Source organism: Macaca nemestrina, chromosome X, assembly GCF_043159975.1.
Source record: "Macaca nemestrina isolate mMacNem1 chromosome X, mMacNem.hap1, whole genome shotgun sequence".
NCBI lineage: Eukaryota > Metazoa > Chordata > Mammalia > Primates > Cercopithecidae > Macaca > Macaca nemestrina.
In genome coordinates this window covers 111,368,628-111,389,396 of record NC_092145.1, presented here as the reverse complement: position 1 = coordinate 111,389,396, position 20,769 = coordinate 111,368,628, and the positions used below count along the sequence as shown (strand labels likewise).

At 48.6% G+C, this 20,769-nt stretch overlaps 1 protein-coding gene across 5 annotated transcripts in view; it reads right to left on the bottom strand.

The window, feature by feature from the left end:
- Positions 1 to 12,747, bottom strand: part of LOC105493916 (GRIP1 associated protein 1) — a 30,431-nt gene extending 17,684 nt beyond the window's left edge. For 2 of the 5 annotated variants that reach the window (XM_071088986.1, XM_071088987.1), the window contains exons 1-8: positions 12,644 to 12,747; positions 9,679 to 9,745; positions 9,479 to 9,540; positions 8,405 to 8,431; positions 7,499 to 7,606; positions 3,074 to 3,224; positions 874 to 1,058; positions 633 to 680 (exon numbers count right to left, since the gene is read on the bottom strand). In XM_071088986.1, the coding sequence (XP_070945087.1) occupies positions 633 to 680; positions 874 to 1,058; positions 3,074 to 3,224; positions 7,499 to 7,606; positions 8,405 to 8,431; positions 9,479 to 9,540; positions 9,679 to 9,745; positions 12,644 to 12,685 (690 nt within the window). In that variant the 5' untranslated portion in view covers positions 12,686 to 12,747. The remainder of the gene's footprint in view (positions 1 to 632; positions 681 to 873; positions 1,059 to 3,073; positions 3,225 to 7,498; positions 7,607 to 8,404; positions 8,432 to 9,478; positions 9,541 to 9,678; positions 9,746 to 12,643) is intronic. The other 3 variants (XM_011761905.3, XM_011761906.2, XM_071088989.1) reach the window with 2 other exon arrangements.
- Between the last annotated feature and the right edge of the window lie 8,022 nt (positions 12,748 to 20,769).

The window sequence follows — 20,769 nt, the reverse complement described above, 5'->3', positions numbered from 1 at the left end:
CGTGATCCGCCCATCTCGGCCTCCCAAAGTGCTGGGATTACAGACTTGAGCCACCGCGCCCGGCCAATATAGACACTTCTTATGAAGTCCTTTTTGGAAGCCAGGATTTACTTATGTTATCTTGTGGAATCCTCAAAATAGCCCTGAGAAGTGAGTAGTACATTTTACAAATGGGGAAACTGAGTCTTTGGTTGCCCAGCTGGTCAGCAACAACAGTATTATCTCCACCCAGATCCTTCAGGCTCCAAAGCCCAGTATTTATGCTCCCAAAATAGTGGCCAATGGCCATGTTATAGAATGGCTAGACTGGGTGCCTCATCCCTAGGTCTCCAGGTCCTAAGATAAGAGTCAGGAGTCTGTAAATGCTTGCATGAATGAATGAATGAGTGAATGGGCAAAGCCGAGAGGAGATGGATGGGATGAAACTTATCATACACAAGATATAGTGGGACCACATTAGCCCATTCCATACTGAAAGTAACTGAGACATAGGTGTGAGTCTCTCCATTTCACAGATGATGAAACCTAGGCTTTGATGGGGTACAATGCCCCTTCTGCCCTAGGATTGGGAATGGAATGGGAAAGAATCCAGCAGATTGGGAGTAAAATGGGAAAGAGCCAAGCAGCCGCACCTTAGCAAGTTCCTCCTGCAGCCTGGATGTTTCGGCCTGCTTTGAGCTCTGCAGGGAAGGATGAGGGATGGGAGGGTTGTTGTCAGCAAGGACAGGGAGAAGCCTTCCCCTGCCCATCTGCCTCCCTCACCCCATCAGCCCACAAGATGGTGTGATATCACAGCCATCTCTGTGGGACTATAGACAGAGGTAGAACATCTGCCCTGCCTTCTGTCTCCAGCTCCAACAGACCCAGATTCACCTCTAAGCCTTGCAGCTGCTCCCAGAGCAATCTCTTCTCCTCTTTCTCCATTTCCCATTTCAGCTCCACCTCTGCCAACGGCATGGGGGCCAGGACGGTGGGGGCTGGACCCCCTGGGGGGTCCCCCTGGCCCTCACTGACAGCTAAGGACTTCCCGGCTTCTTTCCCGTAGCGTTCCTGCAGGGCTGGTGAGTAGAACAGGGATATATTATGGATGAGATGGTCTCTGAAGTCTCTTGCCATGCGTCGAACAGAGGGAGAACTGGCCTTCAACCCCTCAGGTGGCAGAGTCCCTGCGCCAAATGACCACATGCATAAAAGACGAAGGTTCAGCTCTATCCATGCCTCTAACATTTTTTTTTTTTTTTTTTTTTTTTGAGACAGGGACTTGCTATGTCACCCAGGCTGGAGTGCAGTGGAATGATTACGGTTCACTGCAGCCTTGACCTCCTGGGCTCAAGTGATTCTCCCACCTCACTCCCCCAAGTAGCTGGGATCAGAGGTGTGTGCCATCACCCCGGGCTAATTCTTTGAGTTATTGTAGAGACAAGGTCTTACTACATTGCCCAGGCTGGTCTTGAACTCCTGAGCTCAAGCAATCCTCCCGTCTCAGCCTCCCCCAAAAATCTTTTTCCCTGGCCAGGCACGGTGGCTCACGCCTGTAATCCCAGCACTTTGGGAGGCCAAGGCGGGCGGATCACGAGGTCAGGAGTTCAAGACCAGCCTGACCAACATGGTGAAACCCAGTCTCTACTAAAAATACAAAAATTAGGCGGGTGTGGTAGCGAACGCGCCTGTAATCCCAGCTACTCATGGGGCCGAGGCAGGAGAATCGCTTGAACCCAGGAGGCAGAGGTTGCATTGAGCCGAGATCGAGCCATTGCACTCCAGCCTGGGTGACAGAGCGAGACTCCATCTCAAAAAAAAACTTTTTCCCTAGACAGTCTTGCTCTGTTGCCCAGGCTGGTGTGCAGTGGTGCAATCATAGCTCGCTGCAACCTCCAACTCCTGGGCTCAAGCGATCCTCCCAAGGAGCTGGGACTACAAGTGCACACCATGCCCGTTTAATTTTTTTATTTTATTATTTATTTATTTGTTTATTTTCTTGAGATGGAGTCTCTCTCTGTCACCCAGGCTGGAGTACAGTGGTGTGATCTCGGCTCACTGCAAACTCTGCCTCCTAGGTTCAAGTGATTCTTCTGCCTCAGCCTCCCAAGTAGCTGGAATTACAGGCATGCTCCACCAAACCTGGCTAATTATTGTATTTTTAATAGAAACAGGGTTTCGCCATGTTGGCCAGGTTGGTCTTGAACTTCTGACCTCAGGCGATCTGCCCACCTTGGCCTCCCAAAGTGCTAGGATTACAGGTGTGAGCCACCGCGCCTGGCCTATTTTATTTTTAGTACACACAAGGTCCTGCTATGTTGCCCAGACTGGTCTTGAACTCCTAGCCTCAAGAGATCCTTCTGCCTCGGCCTCCCAGAGTGCTTGAATCACAGGTATGAGCCACTGTGCCCAGTCTCTCACAAATATTTTAAGCCCTATCAACCACTAAGATTCTGTTTACTATTAGCCCAAGCTGGTTTCACAAATCCCATTCTCAATCCTTCAAGCCCCACCCATAGCCCTTGAAGGCCATGCCCACCATGTGCCACCATTGACTTATAGCTGAATCCCTCCTAGAGCCTCCTAATTCCCACCCACATTCTACTAAGTCTCCCTCCTAGTCATGGAACCAGCACCCACCACCACAGACGTCCCAGCTGCTCTCCAAAGTTCCACATACCACATGCTCCCACACTCTATCAAGCTTTCTTTCAGCTTTCATCCCAGACCCCACTTACAATCTGGGCTCAGAATCTTCCCAACACTCCATTCACTTTTTCCACTTAGCAAATATCTCCTTTTTGACATTCAAGCTGCTAATCTGTAACATCTGCTAGGTATCAGACACTGAACTAATGCAGAATGATATTACCTTTTATCTCTACTACAATCTTCTGGGTGACAGACATCACTACATGAACTGTGTAGATGACAAGGCTTTGGCTCAGAGAGGTGAAATGGCTTGTCCAAAGCCACACAGGGCATGGGCCAACTCTATTTCTGAAGCCCTTCTCCTCCCCCTGAGAGGATGACAGCCTTTCTTGCCCTACTCAAGCCCCAAGGTCCCCGCATCCCCAGGAGGGCCTCTATGCACCTGCCACGTTCTTCTGCAAGGCTGTGTTTTCAGCCTGCAGCCTCAGCAGCTCCCCATCCACGAGGGGCCCAGCTTGGGCAACCCCTGCTCCTGCAGCCCCCTCCTTCAGTTGCTGGTTCTCTCGCTCCAGCTGTTCCATCTGGCTGCAGAGCTGAACAGAGGAAGAGAAGGGGCAGAGAAGCAGAGAATCAGAACAGTATTTGCTGAAACCTACATAGCATTTGTCCATGTACTTTACAATTCACTCAATTCCCATAATGACCCTATGATGTAGGTGCCCTCCCACTTTACAAATAAGGACATTGAGGCACAGAGATGTTAAACAATTTCAAATTCACACATCTTTTAAGTGGCAGAGTCAGAAAATACCAAGAGCATACCAAGTATGAGGACACCAAAAACCATTTTCCTCTTCCTACTTCCAACCTCAGAGATGCAATCCAAGACCTCAGGCTCCTCTGGAGGTTGTTAGTCCTATAGACAGCCTCACTGCCACCCCTCTTCTGTGGAGGGCTGGATCCTGGGCCCAGAGTTAGCTCCCTCTCATCCTAAGCACCACAAAGAGCTTGCAGGTCATTTCCAGGGCCAACACTGATGACAGCTCCTGCATTGCCAGCCGTTAGTCTTGGAGACGTATACAATGCCAATAAAACTAAGCCAGACCTCTGCCCAATTCCTGGCTAAAGTACACTTCTCTTTTTTTTTTTTTTTTTTTTTTTTTTTTTTTTTTTTTTTGAGACGGAGTCTCGTGCTGTTGCCCAGGCTGGGGTGCAGTGGCCGGATCTCAGCTCACTGCAAGCTCCGCCTCCCGGGTTTACGCCATTCTCCTGCCTCAGCCTCCCGAGTAACTGGGATTACAGGCGCCCGCCAACTCACCCGGCTAGTTTTTTGTATTTTTTTTTTAGTAGAGACGGGGTTTCACCGTGTTCGCCAGGATGGTCTCGATCTCCTGACCTCGTGATCCACCCGCCTCGGCCTCCCAAAGTGCTGGGATTACAGGCTTGAGCCACCACGCCCGGCCTTAAAGTACACTTCTCAAAGCAGTCCTGAGAAAATCCCTTGTCCCCATTTTCTTTTTTTTTGAGATGGAGTCTCGCTCTGTCGCCCAGGCTGGAGTGCAGTGACACGATCTCGGCTCACTGCAAGCTCCGCCCCCCAGGTGCACCCCATTCTCCTGCCTCAGCCTCCCGAGTAGCTGGGACTACAGGCGCCTGCCACCACGCTCGGCTCATTTTTTGTATTTTTAGTAGAGATGGGGTTTCACCGTATTAGCCAGGATGGTCTCGATCTCCTGACCTTGTGATCCGCCTGCCTCGGTCTCCCAAAGAGCTGGGATTACAGGGGTGAACCACTGCGCCCTGCCCCTTGTCCCCATTTTCATATGAGAATATCGAGGCCTACAGAGAATTTTTATTTTATTGCCTGCAATATTTTCTTTTTCTTTTTTTTTTTTTTTTTTTTGAGATGGAGTCTCGCTCTGTCACCTAGGCTGGAGTACAGTGGCACGATTTCAGCTCACTGCAACCTCTGCCATCCAGGTTCAAGCGATTCTCCCGCCTCAGCCTCCTGAGTAGCTGGGACTACAGGCATGTGCCACCATGCCCGGCTAATTTTTGTATTCTTAGTAGAGATGGGGTTTTGCCATGTTGGCCAGGCTGGTCTCGAACTCCTGACCTCAGGTGATCCACCCACCTCGGCCTCCCAAAGTGCTGGGATTACAGGCGTGAGCCACCGCACCGAGCCTGCCTGCAATATTTTCTACCCAGAACACCAATCCTTTCATCCAGTTATTCACATAACTAGCTTCTTTGCATCCTTCAGTGCTCTGCTCAGATGTCACCTTTAAAGTGGTATCCCTCAACAGAGAAAATTCCAGTACTCTCTGTCACAGCACTGTTCATTTCTTTCTTACCTAGTACTAATCACAATTTTCTTTTGTAACAAGCACAGATTCTGAAACCAGACTGCTTGAATGTGAATTTCTACTCTGCCTTTTACTAGCTGTGTGACAAATTACTTAATCTCCCTGGAACTCAGTTTTCCTCATCTGTCAAATAGGGATACTAATATCTCATAGGCTTATTTCAAAGATTAAATGAGTGAATAATGTAGAGTACTTCAAACAGGACTTGGCACAAAGTAAGCACCATATAAATGTCAGCTATCACTACTAGCATTATTTGTTTACTGTTATCATCTTTCTCCCATCCCACCCCCAGAAGGTAAGCTAAGAGTGAAGATCATTCTGTGCTGCTTACAACTGTATTTCCAGAACATAGAGCATGTGGTGGGTACTCAGTAACTATTTGTTGAAGGAACAATTGAGCTGAAATGTCTTGGTGAATAAGGGGTAGTGGCAGGTTTAACGTAGCTCTCTCTGTGAGCACTTCCAGTTCCTGGGAGGAATTGGAGGAGGAAAGGGACTATGCAGGAAGTCTCTGCAACTGGCCCAGTGCTGGACCAGGGCAGATGCCGGGAAACAAGCTGGATTTATGGAAGAATGTCTGCCCTTGCCTCACTCTGCAAGAATCATGATACCATGGAGGCTGGAGGCAGGAAGCAGTGAGGAGTCAGTCGGTGAAGCCAGCAGTTATGTGAATACCAGGGGCTCTGAACTAGGGACAGGACCGGGGGCACTGGAATGTATTATGTAAAGGAGTGATGTCGTAAGATCTGCAGGTCAGAACAGCCTCTGTGGTGTGAACTAAGTAGAAGAAACTAGAAGTGAAGACACCAGGGAGGCGGCTGTAGAAACAGCAGATGAGAGGTGGTAGAGACTAAGGCAAAGCAGGGCCACAGGGTGGATATAAAACTTTTTTTTTTTTTATTGAGACAGAGTCTTGCTCTGTTGCCCAGGCTGGAGTGCAGTGGTGCAATCTTGGCTCACTATAACCTCCACCTCCCGCGTTCAAGCGATTCTCCTGCCTCAGCCTCCTGAGTAGCTGGGACTACAGGCGCATGCCACCACACCCAGCTAATTTTTTGTATTTTTAGTAGAGACGGGGTTTTACCATGTTAGCCAGGATGGTCTCAATCTCCTGACCTCATGATCCGCCCGCCTTGGCCTCCCAAAGTGCTGGGATTACAGGCGTGAGCCACCATGCCCGGCCACAAAACTGTTAAAAAGTCAAATATTTTAGAGGGAAGATGAGTTAATAGAAGGATAATATTATAGCTAATGCTTCCATAGCTGATACTATGTGCAAGGCTCTGTTCTAAGTGATTTACATACATTTATTCATTTAATCCTCACAAAAGCCCTGTGAGGAGGCAGGTACTGTTATTATCATGACTTCCATTTTAAACATTTGGGAACCAAGAACCAGGCAAGTTAAGTAACTTCCTCAAGGTTACAGTTAGTAAAAGGTAGAGCCAAGATTTTAATCTAGGCCTTCTGGTTACAGAGTCCCTGCTGGTAACTACTACTTGCTCAACTGCCTCTCCTGGTATTGTATCTGCTTAAAGGTTATTTTCAGTTTTGTTTTTTTAAGGTCACAGGCACTATATTCTCAGATGGAGCCTTAGAAATACCATTTTTGGGCCAGGCACGGTGGCTCATGCCTTTAATCCCAGCACTTTGGGAGGCCAAGGTGGGTGGATCACTTGAGGTTGGGGGTTCAAGACCAGCCTGACCAACATGGAGAAACCCCATCTCTACTAAAAATACAAAATTAGCCAGGCATGGTGGCGTATGCCTGTAATCCCAGCTACTCAGGAGGCTGAGGCAGGAGAATTGCTTGAACCCAGGAGGCAAAGGTTGCAGTGAGCTGAGACCTCGCCATTGCACTCCAGCCTGGACAACAAGAGTGAAACACCATCTCAAAAAAATTTGCTGCCATGAGACTTTTTTCCTTAAAACACACTAAAAACATAGACAATTATTAACTGTGGATACAGAAGATAGATGAGGGAACAAAAGACAATGTCTCCAACTGCCCAGTAGATTTAGAAACAGACAGGACACTAAAATCAATGGAGAGATAGAATTAGTAGCTCCAGGATGAATTATCTGGAAGAGGTAGAACCCCAGGCTCATGTCAGATGAAGAGAAGAAAGAAAAAGGAAGAAGCCCAAACACTTTTCCATCCTATATTAAGCATAAGAACTCTGCCTAAAACCCCCCAATACCTTGGAGCACCATAGCATCAACCCAACATTATACACATGGAGACTTGAAGCTCAAATAAAAGGAGTGACTTGGCCAGGAACCAGCTGACCTCAGGGCTCAAAGCTTTCTAATCCCAGCAGAGTTAGTGGCCCCATCTGTCAAATTACTGCCCCCCAGCAGCAATCCAGGACCTGTTTCAGCACCACGGACAGTGCTCCAGGGCCAGACCCTATCCAATCACTCTCTGCTGCTGTTAGGTTTCAGCTCAGATGGCCCCTACCCCTCATTTCCCCTTTGACTATCCCAGGCACCAGCACCTTGCTGAACTCGGCCATTAGCGTGCTGTTCTGCAAACGGAAGTCCTCCTCCTGGCTGTGCAGCTTTGCCTGCAGCATCTCATTTTCACTCAGCAATACCTCGACTTCCTGCAGTGGCAGACAAGGGCCAGGACTCCAGCAAGGGCAGGAAGGATAGGGAGGTAGGGCAAAGAAACAGAGAGAGGGAGAAAATGACATGGGTGGGAGAGGACATAGGGTACAGAGAATGAGGTGATACAGGAGAAAGAGAAATAGGGAGGGATAAAATGAGAGACAGGGAAAGGGAGATAAAGACATGGGAAGGTAGAGAGAAGGGAATACAGGGAGGAAGACAGCAGAAGAAAAGACAGGAAGATAATGATGGGGGAGAGAGGAGGTAGAGATGGGGAAAGGGGGAGAGATAGAAAAGGGGAGAGGGATTGGGAGGGAGAGAGTGAAAAAGATGGAGCGAGGAACAAACAGAAATCAACAGGGAGAGAACAGAACAGGGAAAAGAGAAGGAAGGGTCAGGAAAAGAAACGAGTTAGGAAGAGAGGAAAGGTGGGGAAGAAACAAAGAGTCAGAGAGAGAAAGCAGAAAAAAAGAAATCACAGAGACAGGAACAAGAGGGGGAGAGACAAAGAGAAGATTGGGAAGAGAAATGAGTCAAAGAGACAGGAACAGGAAGACAGAGACAGAGACAGAAAGAGACTCAGGGAAGAGGATAGAAAGAGAGAGAAGGAAAGAGACACAGAGTTAGAGACAAATAGGGAAACAAGGACAGATACAGCAACACATGGCAGTGACGTAGTAGCAGACATAAGGGCACACAGAGAAAGAAAGGCCAGTACAAGGAAATCTCAGCATACAGAAATAGCCCACCAAGACAGTCTCCCAGTCACACTCACCCACAAGAGATCCCCTTACCTGAGCTTTCTTGCTCTTGCTCAGTGCCTAAAGTGGGGGTGGGTGGGAAGAGAGCTAAAGTGAACAGAGATGGACTGCCTTACTAGGATATGGAGACAACTGTGCCAAGCGTTTTGGGAGGACAATGATGATGGGGGTTGTGGGATGGGAGCATCTTCAACCACAGAACATGTGTGACAATTTGGAGCCCAAAGGCGTGAGTGAGTGAATGAATGCAAATCTTGCCCTGGGGCCCCAGCACACACAAATAATCCTTTCTTGGAAACTCTGGAGGCTGGTGGGGGGTGGGGGAGGTAGGGAGGTGCCCTGGTATTTAACCATTTACGGGCTGGATCTCCAGGCTCAGAAATTGTGGCTTCATTGCTACATCTGTCCATACATGTCTCCGTTGTCCCTCTCACGCAGTGTGGAAACTGTCGCTCCCCTGCTGGGCAGCCAAGAGCATTGCCAGCTTAGGGGAATCAGCATCCTACCAAAGAGCAGTGCAACTTCCTGACTGCCGGATTTTCTGCATACTGTATTCATTCATCCAACAAATATTTATTAAGCACATATTATGTATCAACATTGTGCTAGGTATGGCTAGATATGGGGACAGAGCAGTGACAAAGGAGAACCTTGAATGTCTTGAGGGGCCACATTAGGTTATATTCTATCTCATCTTTAGAGGATCTGAGAGGTGGGTTTGCTCTCATTTTCCCAACTGGACCAGGACAGAGATGGGAAGTAGGAGCACAAGGCAGGAGTGTGAGTGGAGGATGGGAGGCAGATTCAAGGTAGATTTACTGATAGATTTGAATATTTAATCAAAAGTCAGTGAATGAGAATGAGTAACTGAAATTAGAAATGAATTAAAAGTAAATTAAAATTAATAAATTAAGCAGGATTAGGTAAAATTAGCCAACTAAAGAGAATTCCATGAGAATCTTTTAAATGACTACATGAAAACAGCATGCAACATTCAGTCTGGTTCACTGTAGGTGCTCACTGGAGGGATGAATGAGTCAGATAGGTAGAGGCAAGGGTGGATGGGTAGGTGGATGGGTAGGTGGATGGATGGGTGGAGGGAGGTACCTTCTGAGCTTTGCTGAACTCCTTATCCAAGTAGGCGACCTTCTGTCGAAGACTGGTGAGTTCTGGTGTCAGGAAAGCAGGGAAACTCAGCCTCAGTAGGTGGCAAGAAACTGAAAGGCCTTCCTGCCAGGCCTCTGAGGGAAAACCTCAGACACCATGCCTCAAAGCCACCCCCATCTAATAAGGCCCTCTTGGCTCACCAACACCATTCTTGCGTAGTTCATCTGAAAGCTGGTAGTTGTTTGTCCGGAGTTCCAGGAGCTGAGCCTTTGGGGGAGGCAGGAAGGGAAAAGACTTGGTCAGGAAAGCGCCCCTACACCTACCATGAGGGAACCAAGCCCCTAAGCCCCACAGACCTTATGCCCTCCATGTTCCTCTGTAGCTACTCCTTAAGACCTGTATGTGCTACACCTAAAGTGAGCTTCCAGGCCCTCAGACCCTGGCTCACCTTTTCCAGCTCCACTTATAACCCCAGCCAGCCTCACCCCTCCATCTCACACTATAATCCATGCTGCACTCAGGCCACCCTAGAGCACTGCCCCAGTCAAGGTCTTGCTTGTGTGAGTTCCCTGGCTCTCCGTGCCCACAGGATAAAGTTCCTCCTCCTCATCCTGGCTGACCTCTCCACACACTGAACACACACTGTCAGGGGTGTTGTCCATCTTTCTGACCAGACCTGGGGGCCCCTGAAAGCAGGGAGTAGGGGCCTGTCTTCCTCCCTCTTTCCTAAGGGAAGAGGGTCAAGTATTCTGCCCAACTTTCACTGAGTCAGGGGGCTTTCCAGGGTCCCCCCACCTCCAAGTCTCTCAAAATACATCCAGGCCGCCTTCAGTAATTAAGGGAGGGCCAGGTGCAGTGGCTCACACCTGTAATCCCAGCACTTTGGGAGGTCAAGGCAGGTGGATCACGAGGTAACGAGTTCAAAACCAGCCTGGCCAATATGGTGAAACCCCATCTCTACTAAAAATATAAAAAATTAGCCGGCTGTGGTGGTGCACACCTGTAGTCCCAGCTACTCGGGAGGGTGAGGCAGGAGAATTGCTTGAACTGGGGAGGCAGAGGTTGCAGTGAGCCGAGATTGCACCACTGCACTCCAACTTGGGTGACACAGTGAGACTCTGTCTCAAAAAAAAGAATTAAGGGAGGCCGGGCGTGGTGGCTCAAGCCTGTAATCCCACCACTTTGGGAGGCCGAGATGGGCGGATCCCGAGGTCAGGAGATCGAGACCATCCTGACTAACACGGTGAAACCCCGTCTCTACTAAAAAAATACAAAAAGCTAGCTGGGCGAGGTGGCGGGCGCCTGTAGTCCCAGCTACTCGGGAGGCAGAGGCAGGAGAATGGCGTGAACCCGGGAGGCGGAGCTTGCAGTGAGCTGAGATCCGGCCACTGCACTCCAGCCTGGGCGACAGAGCGAGACTCCGTCTCAAAAAAAAAAAAAAGAATTAAGGGAAAGTGCCAGGCGCAGTGGCTCACACCTGTAATCCAAACACTTTCAGAGGCTGAGGTGGGCAGATCACTTGAGGTCAGGAGTTCAAGACCAGCCTGGCCAACATGGTGAAACCTCATCTCTACTAAAAATACAAAAATCAGCTGGTCATGGTGGTACGCACCTGTAATTCCAGCTACTAGGGAAGCTGAGATAGGAGAATTGCTTGAACCCGGGAGGTGGAGGTCGCAGTGAGCTGAGATCGTGCCACTGCACACTCCAGCCTGGGTAACAGAGACAGACTCTGTCTCAAAAAAAAAAAAAAAGAATTAAGCATCCTCCTCCCTACCAGCCCTGTAGAACCCTGAGGCTGGTTCTACCCAGCAAGGCCGGTTCCTTCCCGCACCAGGACTTTTCCCTCCCTCCCACGCCACCAGCCTCCACTTGCTATTCTCTGGTAGTCTGCTCAAAGTGAGAGGGCTTGGCCTTCACAGAATCTTTCCTGCTCCTGTCCTCCCCAGGACCCAGTGATCTGTCTCTCCAAGTCCTGGTCCAATTGGAATACCCTTTGTACCCCCTGAGACTTGCCCCCCAACAAAGCCCAGTAGTTCTCTCTCATTCATGGCCCAGTGGGATCAGTGCTCCTCATTCAAGGGTATTTCCACTCCCAAGATCTCCCCAGTCATGATCCAATGGGAATGGCCCTATGCCCTTCAGGGTAAGCCTCTACAAGGCCTTGGGTAGGCCAGTTGGATGACTCTTACTCACTTAGAATCCCCTTCAGATGACAGTGGCATTCCCCATTCATGGGTTAATCAACTCGCCCTTCCATTCTCAGTGTCCCTCACACAGGGACAGTTGGTTTCCCTCATTCAAGGACCAATTGGATTACCTGTCCTCCCTCAGAGTTCCTCCCCTCCCCATGCTGGACCCTGTTCAGAGCCCCCCAGTGAGGAACCCTCTCAACAAGGGCCCATTCATAGTGCAATGCTATGGCCTTTCATTGCATCTCAGAGTCCCCCCAAAAGAATCAAGTGGGAGTGCCTCCCCAAAGCCCAGTGATCTTCCCTCCTTGTAGTCCAAGGTATCACTCGTTTACCTCTTCTGGTCCTCCCCCCAATTAATGGGATTAATGTTATTACCCATTCATGGCCTTCTTCACCCCAGTGCCGCCCCCTCTTAGGATGCACTACCAACTACCAATGGCACAGATCTCCACCTCCCAGGAACAATGACAACATCTGGGGTCTTTCCCCAATCCCCGGGCACAGTGGTATCTCCCCCAAACTTACCACCTCCCACCCGCTAATGGTTCTGCCCTCTCAAGGGCTCCTACCACCATGACGCAAACCACCCAACACCCGCTTCCTTCCTCTCCAGACAAAATGGTTTCGCCTTCTCAGGATCTCCTTCCCTCAAAGCCCATTATCATCACCCGCCGATGGTGTCCCCTGCACGGGCCCAAAAGTCTCATCCCCTCCAGGTCTGAGTAAGGTACCGCCTACTTAAGGGCGCTCTCCCCCGCCCACAATGCTAACAGAGTCCAACCTTCAAAGCCGCAGAGTATCTCGGAATCCAATAATCTCACCACTCCGAGCCTCAGTTTCCCTTCTCCAGACCCACCCCATAAACTCAGGGTCCATCCCAACCAACCCCTTCTCAGAGCTGATGGCACGACCTCTCTCTACCCCGCCCCCGGTCGCCTAGCCGGGTGGTCTTTCCCACCGCGAGTGGCACCTGCATCCGCTGAAACTCCTCCTCAGACAGAGCTTGCGCCATGTTCCTCCCCCCACCCCCCCGCCAGCTTTCTGCGCAGACGCAGCTCGCGCCTCCTGTCAGTATTAAGGTCGGACCAAACCACTGGCCAGGAATGGAGGGGGTAGAACCTAATTCCGGAGGGCAGCATTTTGGAGACGCAGAGAAGAGATCGAAACTGACTGGTCAGGTGAACTATAATATAACGTTCTACTAGAATGTAAGTCATCTTATTGGCTTTTGCGCTCTTTTAGGCCACCCATTGTGATACGACATTATTACATCCCCGTTTCATGGGTGGACTCGTCGTTAGGGAAGTCTTTGCCGACAGAAAATCACCCTTCCGCGATATTCCTTTAATGAGAAAGGGTAACTTAATAACCATAGAAATGAAAGCGGAAGCTTCGCTCCGGTCTTGTTCCCGCCCCCCTTCGGGAGACCCCAAAGGGGAATCCCACCTCTTGTAAAGCCTTTGGCCTTTTTTTTTTTTTTTTTAAGGTTTGACACTGATTTTGTTATCATGATGCTGCACGTCACGTTAGGTAAAGGACTTAGCCACCAATAAATTAAAAATAGCGGAGTGGAAAGAGTGACGGTGAATCAAACGAAAAAGCCACATTAAAAGAAAACAAAAACAAAAACAAACCAGGGTGGTGAAACACCGGGCTCATTCAATTAAGTATTAGAATGCACTATAACCCTCACCGATCTGAGAGTAAGAAATGGTATCTCAGTGTAGTTTTTTTCTTCTTCTTTTCTTTTTCTTTTTTTCTTTTTTTTGCGACGGAGTTTCACTCTTGTTGCCCAGGCTGGAGTGCAATGGCACGATCTCCCATCACCGCAACCTCCGCCTGGCGGGTTCAAGCGATTCTCCTGCCTCAGCCTCCCGAGTAGCTGGGATTACAGGCGCCCGCCACTACGCCCAGCTAATTTTGTATTTTTTTTTTTAGTAGAGATGGGGTTTCTCCATATTGGTCGGGCTGGTCTCGAACTCCCGACCTCAGGGGATCTGCCCGCCTCGGCCTCCCAAAGTGCTGGGATTACAGGCGTGAGCCACGGCGCCCGGCCTTCTTCTTATTTCATAGAAGTTAATGATTTCCCTTGTATGGAAAAATATTTCCAGCCAGGGCCGGGCGCGGTGGCTCACACCTGTAATCCCAACACTTTGGAAGCCAAGGCGGGCGGTTCACTTGAGGTCAGGTGTTGGAGACCAACCTGGCCAACATGGCGAAACCCCGTCTCTACTAAAAATACAAAAATTGGCCAGGAGTGGTGGTGGGCGCTTGTAATCCCAGCTACTCAGAAGGCTGAGGCACGAGAATCGCTTGAACCCGCCAGGCGGAGGTTGCGGTGAGCCGAGATCGCACCACTACACTCCAGCCTGGGGGATAGAGCGACACTCTGTCTCCAAGAAGAAAAAAGAAAGAAAGAAAGAAAAAGAAAAGTATTTCCAACCAGGACTCTTTGTTTCCTTTCTTGATTTAATTAACTTTATTGAAAGATTGATCTGTCTATATATATAGATGAACCCATTTTAAGGGTACAATTTAGTGAGCTTTGTCTAATGTATACAACCTTGTAACCACCATCACAAGCAAGATAGGGAACATTGATTCCTTTGTACCCTATCCCAAACCCCACCCCCTACCCCAGGTAACCAATGATTGGCTTTCTGTTACTGGATTACGTTTCTCTTGCAGAGTTTCATGCAAATACAATGAGACAAGATGTATCCTTTTCTGTCAGGCTTCTTTCACTCACCATAATCCTTTTGAGATTCATCCAAGTTGTTTTGTGTATAAGCATTTTTTTTTTCTTTTTATTGATGAGTAAAATTCCATAGTATGGGCCGGGCGGGCTTGATGGCTAACGCCTGTAATCCCAGCACTTTTGGAGGCTGAGGCAGGTGGATCACCTGAGGTCAGGAGTTCAAGACCAGCCCGGCCAGAATGGTGAAACCACGTCTCTACTAAAAATACAAAAATTAGCCAGGAGTGGTGGTACACACCTGTAATCCCAGCTACTCAGGAGGCTGAGGCATGAGAATCTCTTGAACCCGGGAGGTGGAGGGTGCAGTGAGCCGAGATCGTGCCACTGCACTCCAGCCTTAGCGATAGAGGGGAAAACTCTGTCTCAAAAACAAAACAAAACAAAATTCATAGTATGACTATACCACAATTTGTTTATCCATTCTCTTAAGTGTAGTTTTGTGTTTCTCTTATTATGAGTGAGATTCACCACCTTGTCATATGTTTAAGGTTCATTTTATTTTATTTTTTATTTTTATTTATTTATTTTTTTGAGACGGAGTTTCGCTCTTGTTGCCTAGGCTGGAGTGCACTGGTGCGATCTCAGCTCACTGCGCCCTCCGCCTCCCAGGTTCAAGCAATTCTCCTACTTCAGCCTCCCGAGTAGCTGGGATTACAGGTGCCTGCCACCATGCCCGACTAATTTTTGTATTTTTAGTAGAGACAGGGTTTTACCACGTTGGTCAGGCTGGTCTTGAACTCCTGACCTCAGGCGATCCACCCGCCTCGGCCTCCCAAAGTGCTGGGATTACAGGCATGAGCCACTGCGCCCGAACTTATTTTATTTTATTTTATTTTATTTTATTTTATTTTATTTTAAGACAGGGTCTTGCTCTATCGCCCACGTGGGAGTGTAGTGGCACAATCAGGGCTCACTGCTGCCTTGACTTCCTGGGCTCAAGCAATTCTCCCACCTCAGCCCCGCAAGTAGCTGGGACTACAGGCATATGCCACCAAGAACCATTTCTTATCTGTTCTTATTTTATTTTATTTTATTTTATTTATTTATTTTATTTTATTTTTTTTTTTCGAGACGGAGTCTCGCTCTGTCGCCCAGGCTGGAGTGCAGTGGCCAGATCTCAGCTCACTGCAAGCTCCGCCTCCCGGGTTCACGCCATTCTCCTGCCTCAGCCTCCCGAGTAGCTGGGACCACAGGCGCCGCCACCTCGCCCGGCTAATTTTTTTGTGTTTTTAGTAGAGACGGGGTTTCGCCGTGTTAGCCAGGATAGTCTCGATCTCCTGACCTTGTGATCCGCCCGTCTCGGCCTCCCAAAGTGCTGGGATTACAGGCTTGAGCCACCGTGCCCGGCCTTATTTTTTAAATATAATTATTATTTTTCTTTTGAGACGGAGTCTCCCTCTGTCACATAGGTTGGAGTGCAGTGGTGCAATCTTGGCTCACTGCAATCTCTGCCTCCCGGGTTCAAGAGATTCTCCTGCCTCAGCCTCCCAAGTAGTTGGGATTACAGGCACCCACCAGCTAATTCTTGTATTTTTAGTAGAGACGGGGTTTCACCATGTTGGCCAGGTTGGTCTCGAACTCAAACTCCTGACCTCAAGTTATCCTCCCGCCTCCACCTCTCAAAGTGCCAGGGTTATAGGTGTGTGCAACCGCACCCGGCCTCTTTGTATATTAGGAATATTAACAACATTTTTGGGCCAGGGTGGACGGAGTTTTGCTCATCGCCCAGGCTGGAGTGCAATGGCGCAATCTTGGCTCACCGCAACCTCTGCGTCCCAGGTTCAAGCGATTCTCCTGCCTCAGCCTCCCGAGTAGTTGGGATTACAGGCACTCACCACCATGTTTGTATTTTTAGTAGAAACGGGGTTTCACCACGTTGGCCAGCCTGGTCTCGAACTCCTGACCTCAGGTGATCCACCCGCCTCGGCCTCCCAAAGTACTGGGATTAAAGACGTGAGCTAAGACCATGCACGGCCTTTTTCTTTTCTTTCTTTCTTTTTTTTTTTTTTTTTTCGAGACAGGGTCTCCCTCTGTCATCCAGACTGGAGTGCAGTGGTGCAATCTCGGCTCACTTCAGCCTCGACCTTCTGGGGTCAACTAATCTGCCTACCTCAGCCTCCTGAGTAGCTGGGACTACAGGGACAGGCTACTATACCCAGCTAATTTTTTAAAAAATTTTTTGTAGAAACCAAGTCTTACTACGTTGCCCAGGCTGGTCTCAAACTCCTGAGCTCAAGTGATCCACCCACATCTATCTGCCTTCCAAAGTGCTAGGATTTCAGGCGTGAGGCACCACACCAGGCCTACTGTGTGTGTGTGTGTGTTTGAGACGGAGTCTCGCTCTGGAGTTCAGTGGCCCGATCTTGGCTCACTGCAACCTCTGCCTCCCAGGTTCTAGCGATTCTCCTACCTCAGCCTCCCAAGTTGCTGGGATTATGGGCACGTGCCACCATGCCCGTCTAATTTTTGCATTTTTGGTAGATACAGGTTTCACCATGTTGGCCAGGTTGGTCTCAAACTCCTGGCTGCAAGGGATCTGCCCACCTCGGCCTCCCAAAGTGCTGGGATTACAGGCATGAGCCACCATGCCTGGCCCTTGCCTACATTTGCAATATATAAATTATGTTGTCACAGTCTCCATTCCATACTGGATCCCCTGACCTCCTGGTTGCTTTTTTTTTTTTTTAATTTTGCATACATTAACAAACTTTTTTTGTACCATAAAGATGAATGGGTTTTGACAGATGCATTTTAAAGTGTTCCACACACAGATTTTTTTTCACATTTCTTGTTAGATTTCTTCCTCATTATTTCCTTTGATGCTATTGTAAATGAGGTTTCCTTTATCATTATCTCTCTCTTTTTTTTTTTTTTTTGGTAGAGACGGGATCTCACTATGTTGCCCCAGCTGGACTGCAGTGGGTATTTATAGGCGTGATCATCGCACACTACAGCTGTGAACTCCTGGGCTCAAGCGATCCTCCCACTTCAACTTCCCAAGTAGCTGGGACTACACGTGTGAGCCACTATGCGTCTTTATATCCTCTCACTGGTTATTGTTGATATATACAAAAGCCATTGATTTCTCTACGTTAATTTTATATCCTTCCATTTTACTGAATAATTTTATTGTTAGAGTGTTTTATCATTCATTCTCTAGGGTTTACCAGGTACAAAATCATATCATCTGAAAATAGGGATATCTTTCTTTATTGTTTTCCAATCAGTCACACTGGCTGTAATTGATTTCTCTTGCTTAATTACCATTTTCCACTAACAGGAACCACAGCCCCTTAGAGAAATAGCTGATTGCAGGGCTGGGACAAGGAAAGTACAATATTAGCCTGGAACATCTTGTTTTACCATACATTGAAAGAATTTGAATTAAAAAAGAATCCAGGAGTCCAAAGTGATCTAAATAAATAAATGGAGGCAAAGGGAAAACTCTTCCTCACAGAGGAATGCCAACTAATAAATGTACAAGGAATGATGGAATTAGCAAATAACTATTTGGGCCGGGCGCGGTGGCTCACGCCTGTAATCCCAGCACTTTGGGAGGCCAAGGCGGGCGGATCACGAGGTCAGGAGATTGAGACCATCCTGGCTAACACAGTGAAACCCTGTCTCTTACAAAAAAAATTAGCCGGGCGTGGTGGCGGGTGTGGTGGGTTCAAGCGATTCTCCTGCCTCAACCTCCTGAGTAGCTGGGATTACAGGCGCCTGCCACCACACCCAGCTAATTTTTTTTATTTTGAGTAGAGACAGGGTTTCACCATGTTTGTCAGGCTGATCTTGAACCCCTCACCTGACCTCAGGTGATCGGCCCGCCTCGGCCTCCCAAAGTGCTGGAATTACAGGCGCGAGCCACCACACCAGGCCCAGAGGGCTAATTTTTAAATTTTTTGTAGAGACAAGATCTCACTATGTTGCCCAGGCTTACTTTTTAATTATAACAAGGATTAGGGTAACTTCAGAATGGAGAACACTACCTTAACCAAGTCACCTTTACATCACCAGGACAGGGACAAATTGGTATTATATACTTTCCCATGTAATGCACTGAGAAAGACACAAATCACTTCTGTGGTATTTCTGCCAAAAATTCATAACCTGAATCGAATCATGAGAAGCTATTAGTCAAACCCCAACTAAAGAACTCATCAAGACATCAACGTCATAAAAAACAAAGATCACTTGCAGTCAGGAGTTTGAGACCAGCCTGGCCAACATGGCGAAACCTGTCTCTACCAAAAATACAAAAATTAGCTGGGTGTAGTGGCAGGCGCCTGTAATCCCAGCTACTTGGTAGGCTGAGGCAGGAGAATTGCATGAACCCAGGAGGCGGAGGTTGCAGAGAGCCAAGATCGTGACACTGCACTCCAGCCTGGGTGGCAGAGCAAGACTTTGACTCAAAAAAAAAAAAAGAGAATGACTTTCTCTTAAATGTCTTTGTACAGAAGAGACTGAGACTATTATCCTTAGAAAGATCTGATTGCAAGGTTAGCCCTTGACTAGCATCTGGAAATTTGGCTAGTAACAGTTCGCTACACTGATATGAGTGGTTCATTGTGACTGGGCGTGGTGGCTCACGCCTGTAATCCCAGCACTTTGGGAGGCCGAGGCGGGTGGATCACTTGAGGTCAGGGGTTCGAGACCAGCCTGACCAACATGGTGAAACCCCATTTCTACTAAAAATACGAAAATTAGCTGGGCATCGTAGTGGTGTCCTGTAATCCCAGCTATTCAGGAGGCTGAGGCAGGAGAATTGCTTGAACCCGGGAGGCGGAGGTTGCAGTGAGCAGAGACTGTGCCACTGTACTCCAGCCTGGGTGGCAGAGCGAGACTCTCTCAAAAAACAAAAAACAGGAGTGGTTCATTGTGCCTAAACTGTTTGTAGAAACAATGTGGTTTATGTGGAACACCTGCATTCCCTCAGAGTCTAGGATTCTGTTATGTGCTAGGTAGAGAGTACCTATGTGACCAGTCCCCACTAAAAAACTTTGGGCACGGAGTCTCTAATGAGCTTTCCCAGTAGAAAACACTTTGCACGTGTTGTCACAACTCATTGCTGGAGAAATTAAGTCAGTCTTGTATGACTCCACAGGGAGACTCTTGGAAGCTTCTGCCTGGTCCTCCGGATTTCAGCCTCTTGCTCAAGGGAGGTACAGAGCATACAGAAGCCTGTGCATGGGGCCGGGCGTGGTGGCTCACGCCTGTAATCCCAGCACTTTGGGAGGCCGAGTCGGGTGGATCACGAGGTCAGGAGATCGAGACCATCCAGGCCAACATGGTGAAACCCCGTATCTACTAAAAATACAAAAAAAATTAGCCAGGCGTAGTGGTGGGCCCCTGTAGTCCCAGCTACTCGGCAGGCTGAGGCAGAAGAATGGCGAGAACCCAGGAGGCGGAGCTTGCAGTGAGCCGAAATCTCGCCACTGCACTCCAGCCTGGGCGACTGAGGGAGACTCTGTCTCAAAAAAAAAAAAAAAAAAAGAAGCAGCAGCAGCCTGTGCATGAATTTCCTGGATCCCACCTGTGTCTTTTCTTTCTTTTCTTTTTTTTTTTTTTTTTTTTTTTGAGACTGGGTCTCGCTCGCTCTGTCGCCCAGGCTGGAGTGCAGTGGTGCAACCTCACCTCACTGGAACCTCCGCCTCTGGGTGCAAACAATTCTGCTTCATCAGTCTCCCGAGTAGCTGGCATTACAGCCGTGCGCCACCACATCGGGCTAATTATTGCATTTTAAATAGAGATGGGGTTTCATCATGTTGGCCAGGCAATGGTCTCAAACTCTTGACCTCAAGCAATCTGCCTACCTCGGCCTCCCAAGGTGCTGGGATTACAGGTGTGAGCCACTAGGGCCGGCCAACTTTTTTTTTTTTTTTTTTTGAGACAGAGTTTTGCTCTTGTTGCCCGGTGCGGAGTACAGTGGCGAGATCTTGGCTCACTGCCACCTCTGCCTCCCGGGTTTAAGCAGTTCTCCTGCCTCAGCCTCCCAAATAGCTGGGATTACAGGCATGCACCATCATGCCTGGCTAATTTTTGTATTTTTAGTAGAAACAGGGTTTCACCATGTTGGTCAGGCTGGTCTCAAACTCCTGACCTCAGGTGATCTACCTGCCTCAGCCTCTGAAAGTGCTCAGATTACAAGCATGATCCACTGTGCCCAGCCTTTTAATTAATTTATTTATTTTTGAGAAAGAGTTTGGCTCTCGTTGCCCAGGCTGGAGCGCAATGGTGCAATCTCTTCTCACTGCAACCTCCACCTCCCTGCTTCAAACGATTCTCCTGCCTCAGCCTCCCAAGTAGCGGGATTACAGACATGAGCCACCACGCCTGGC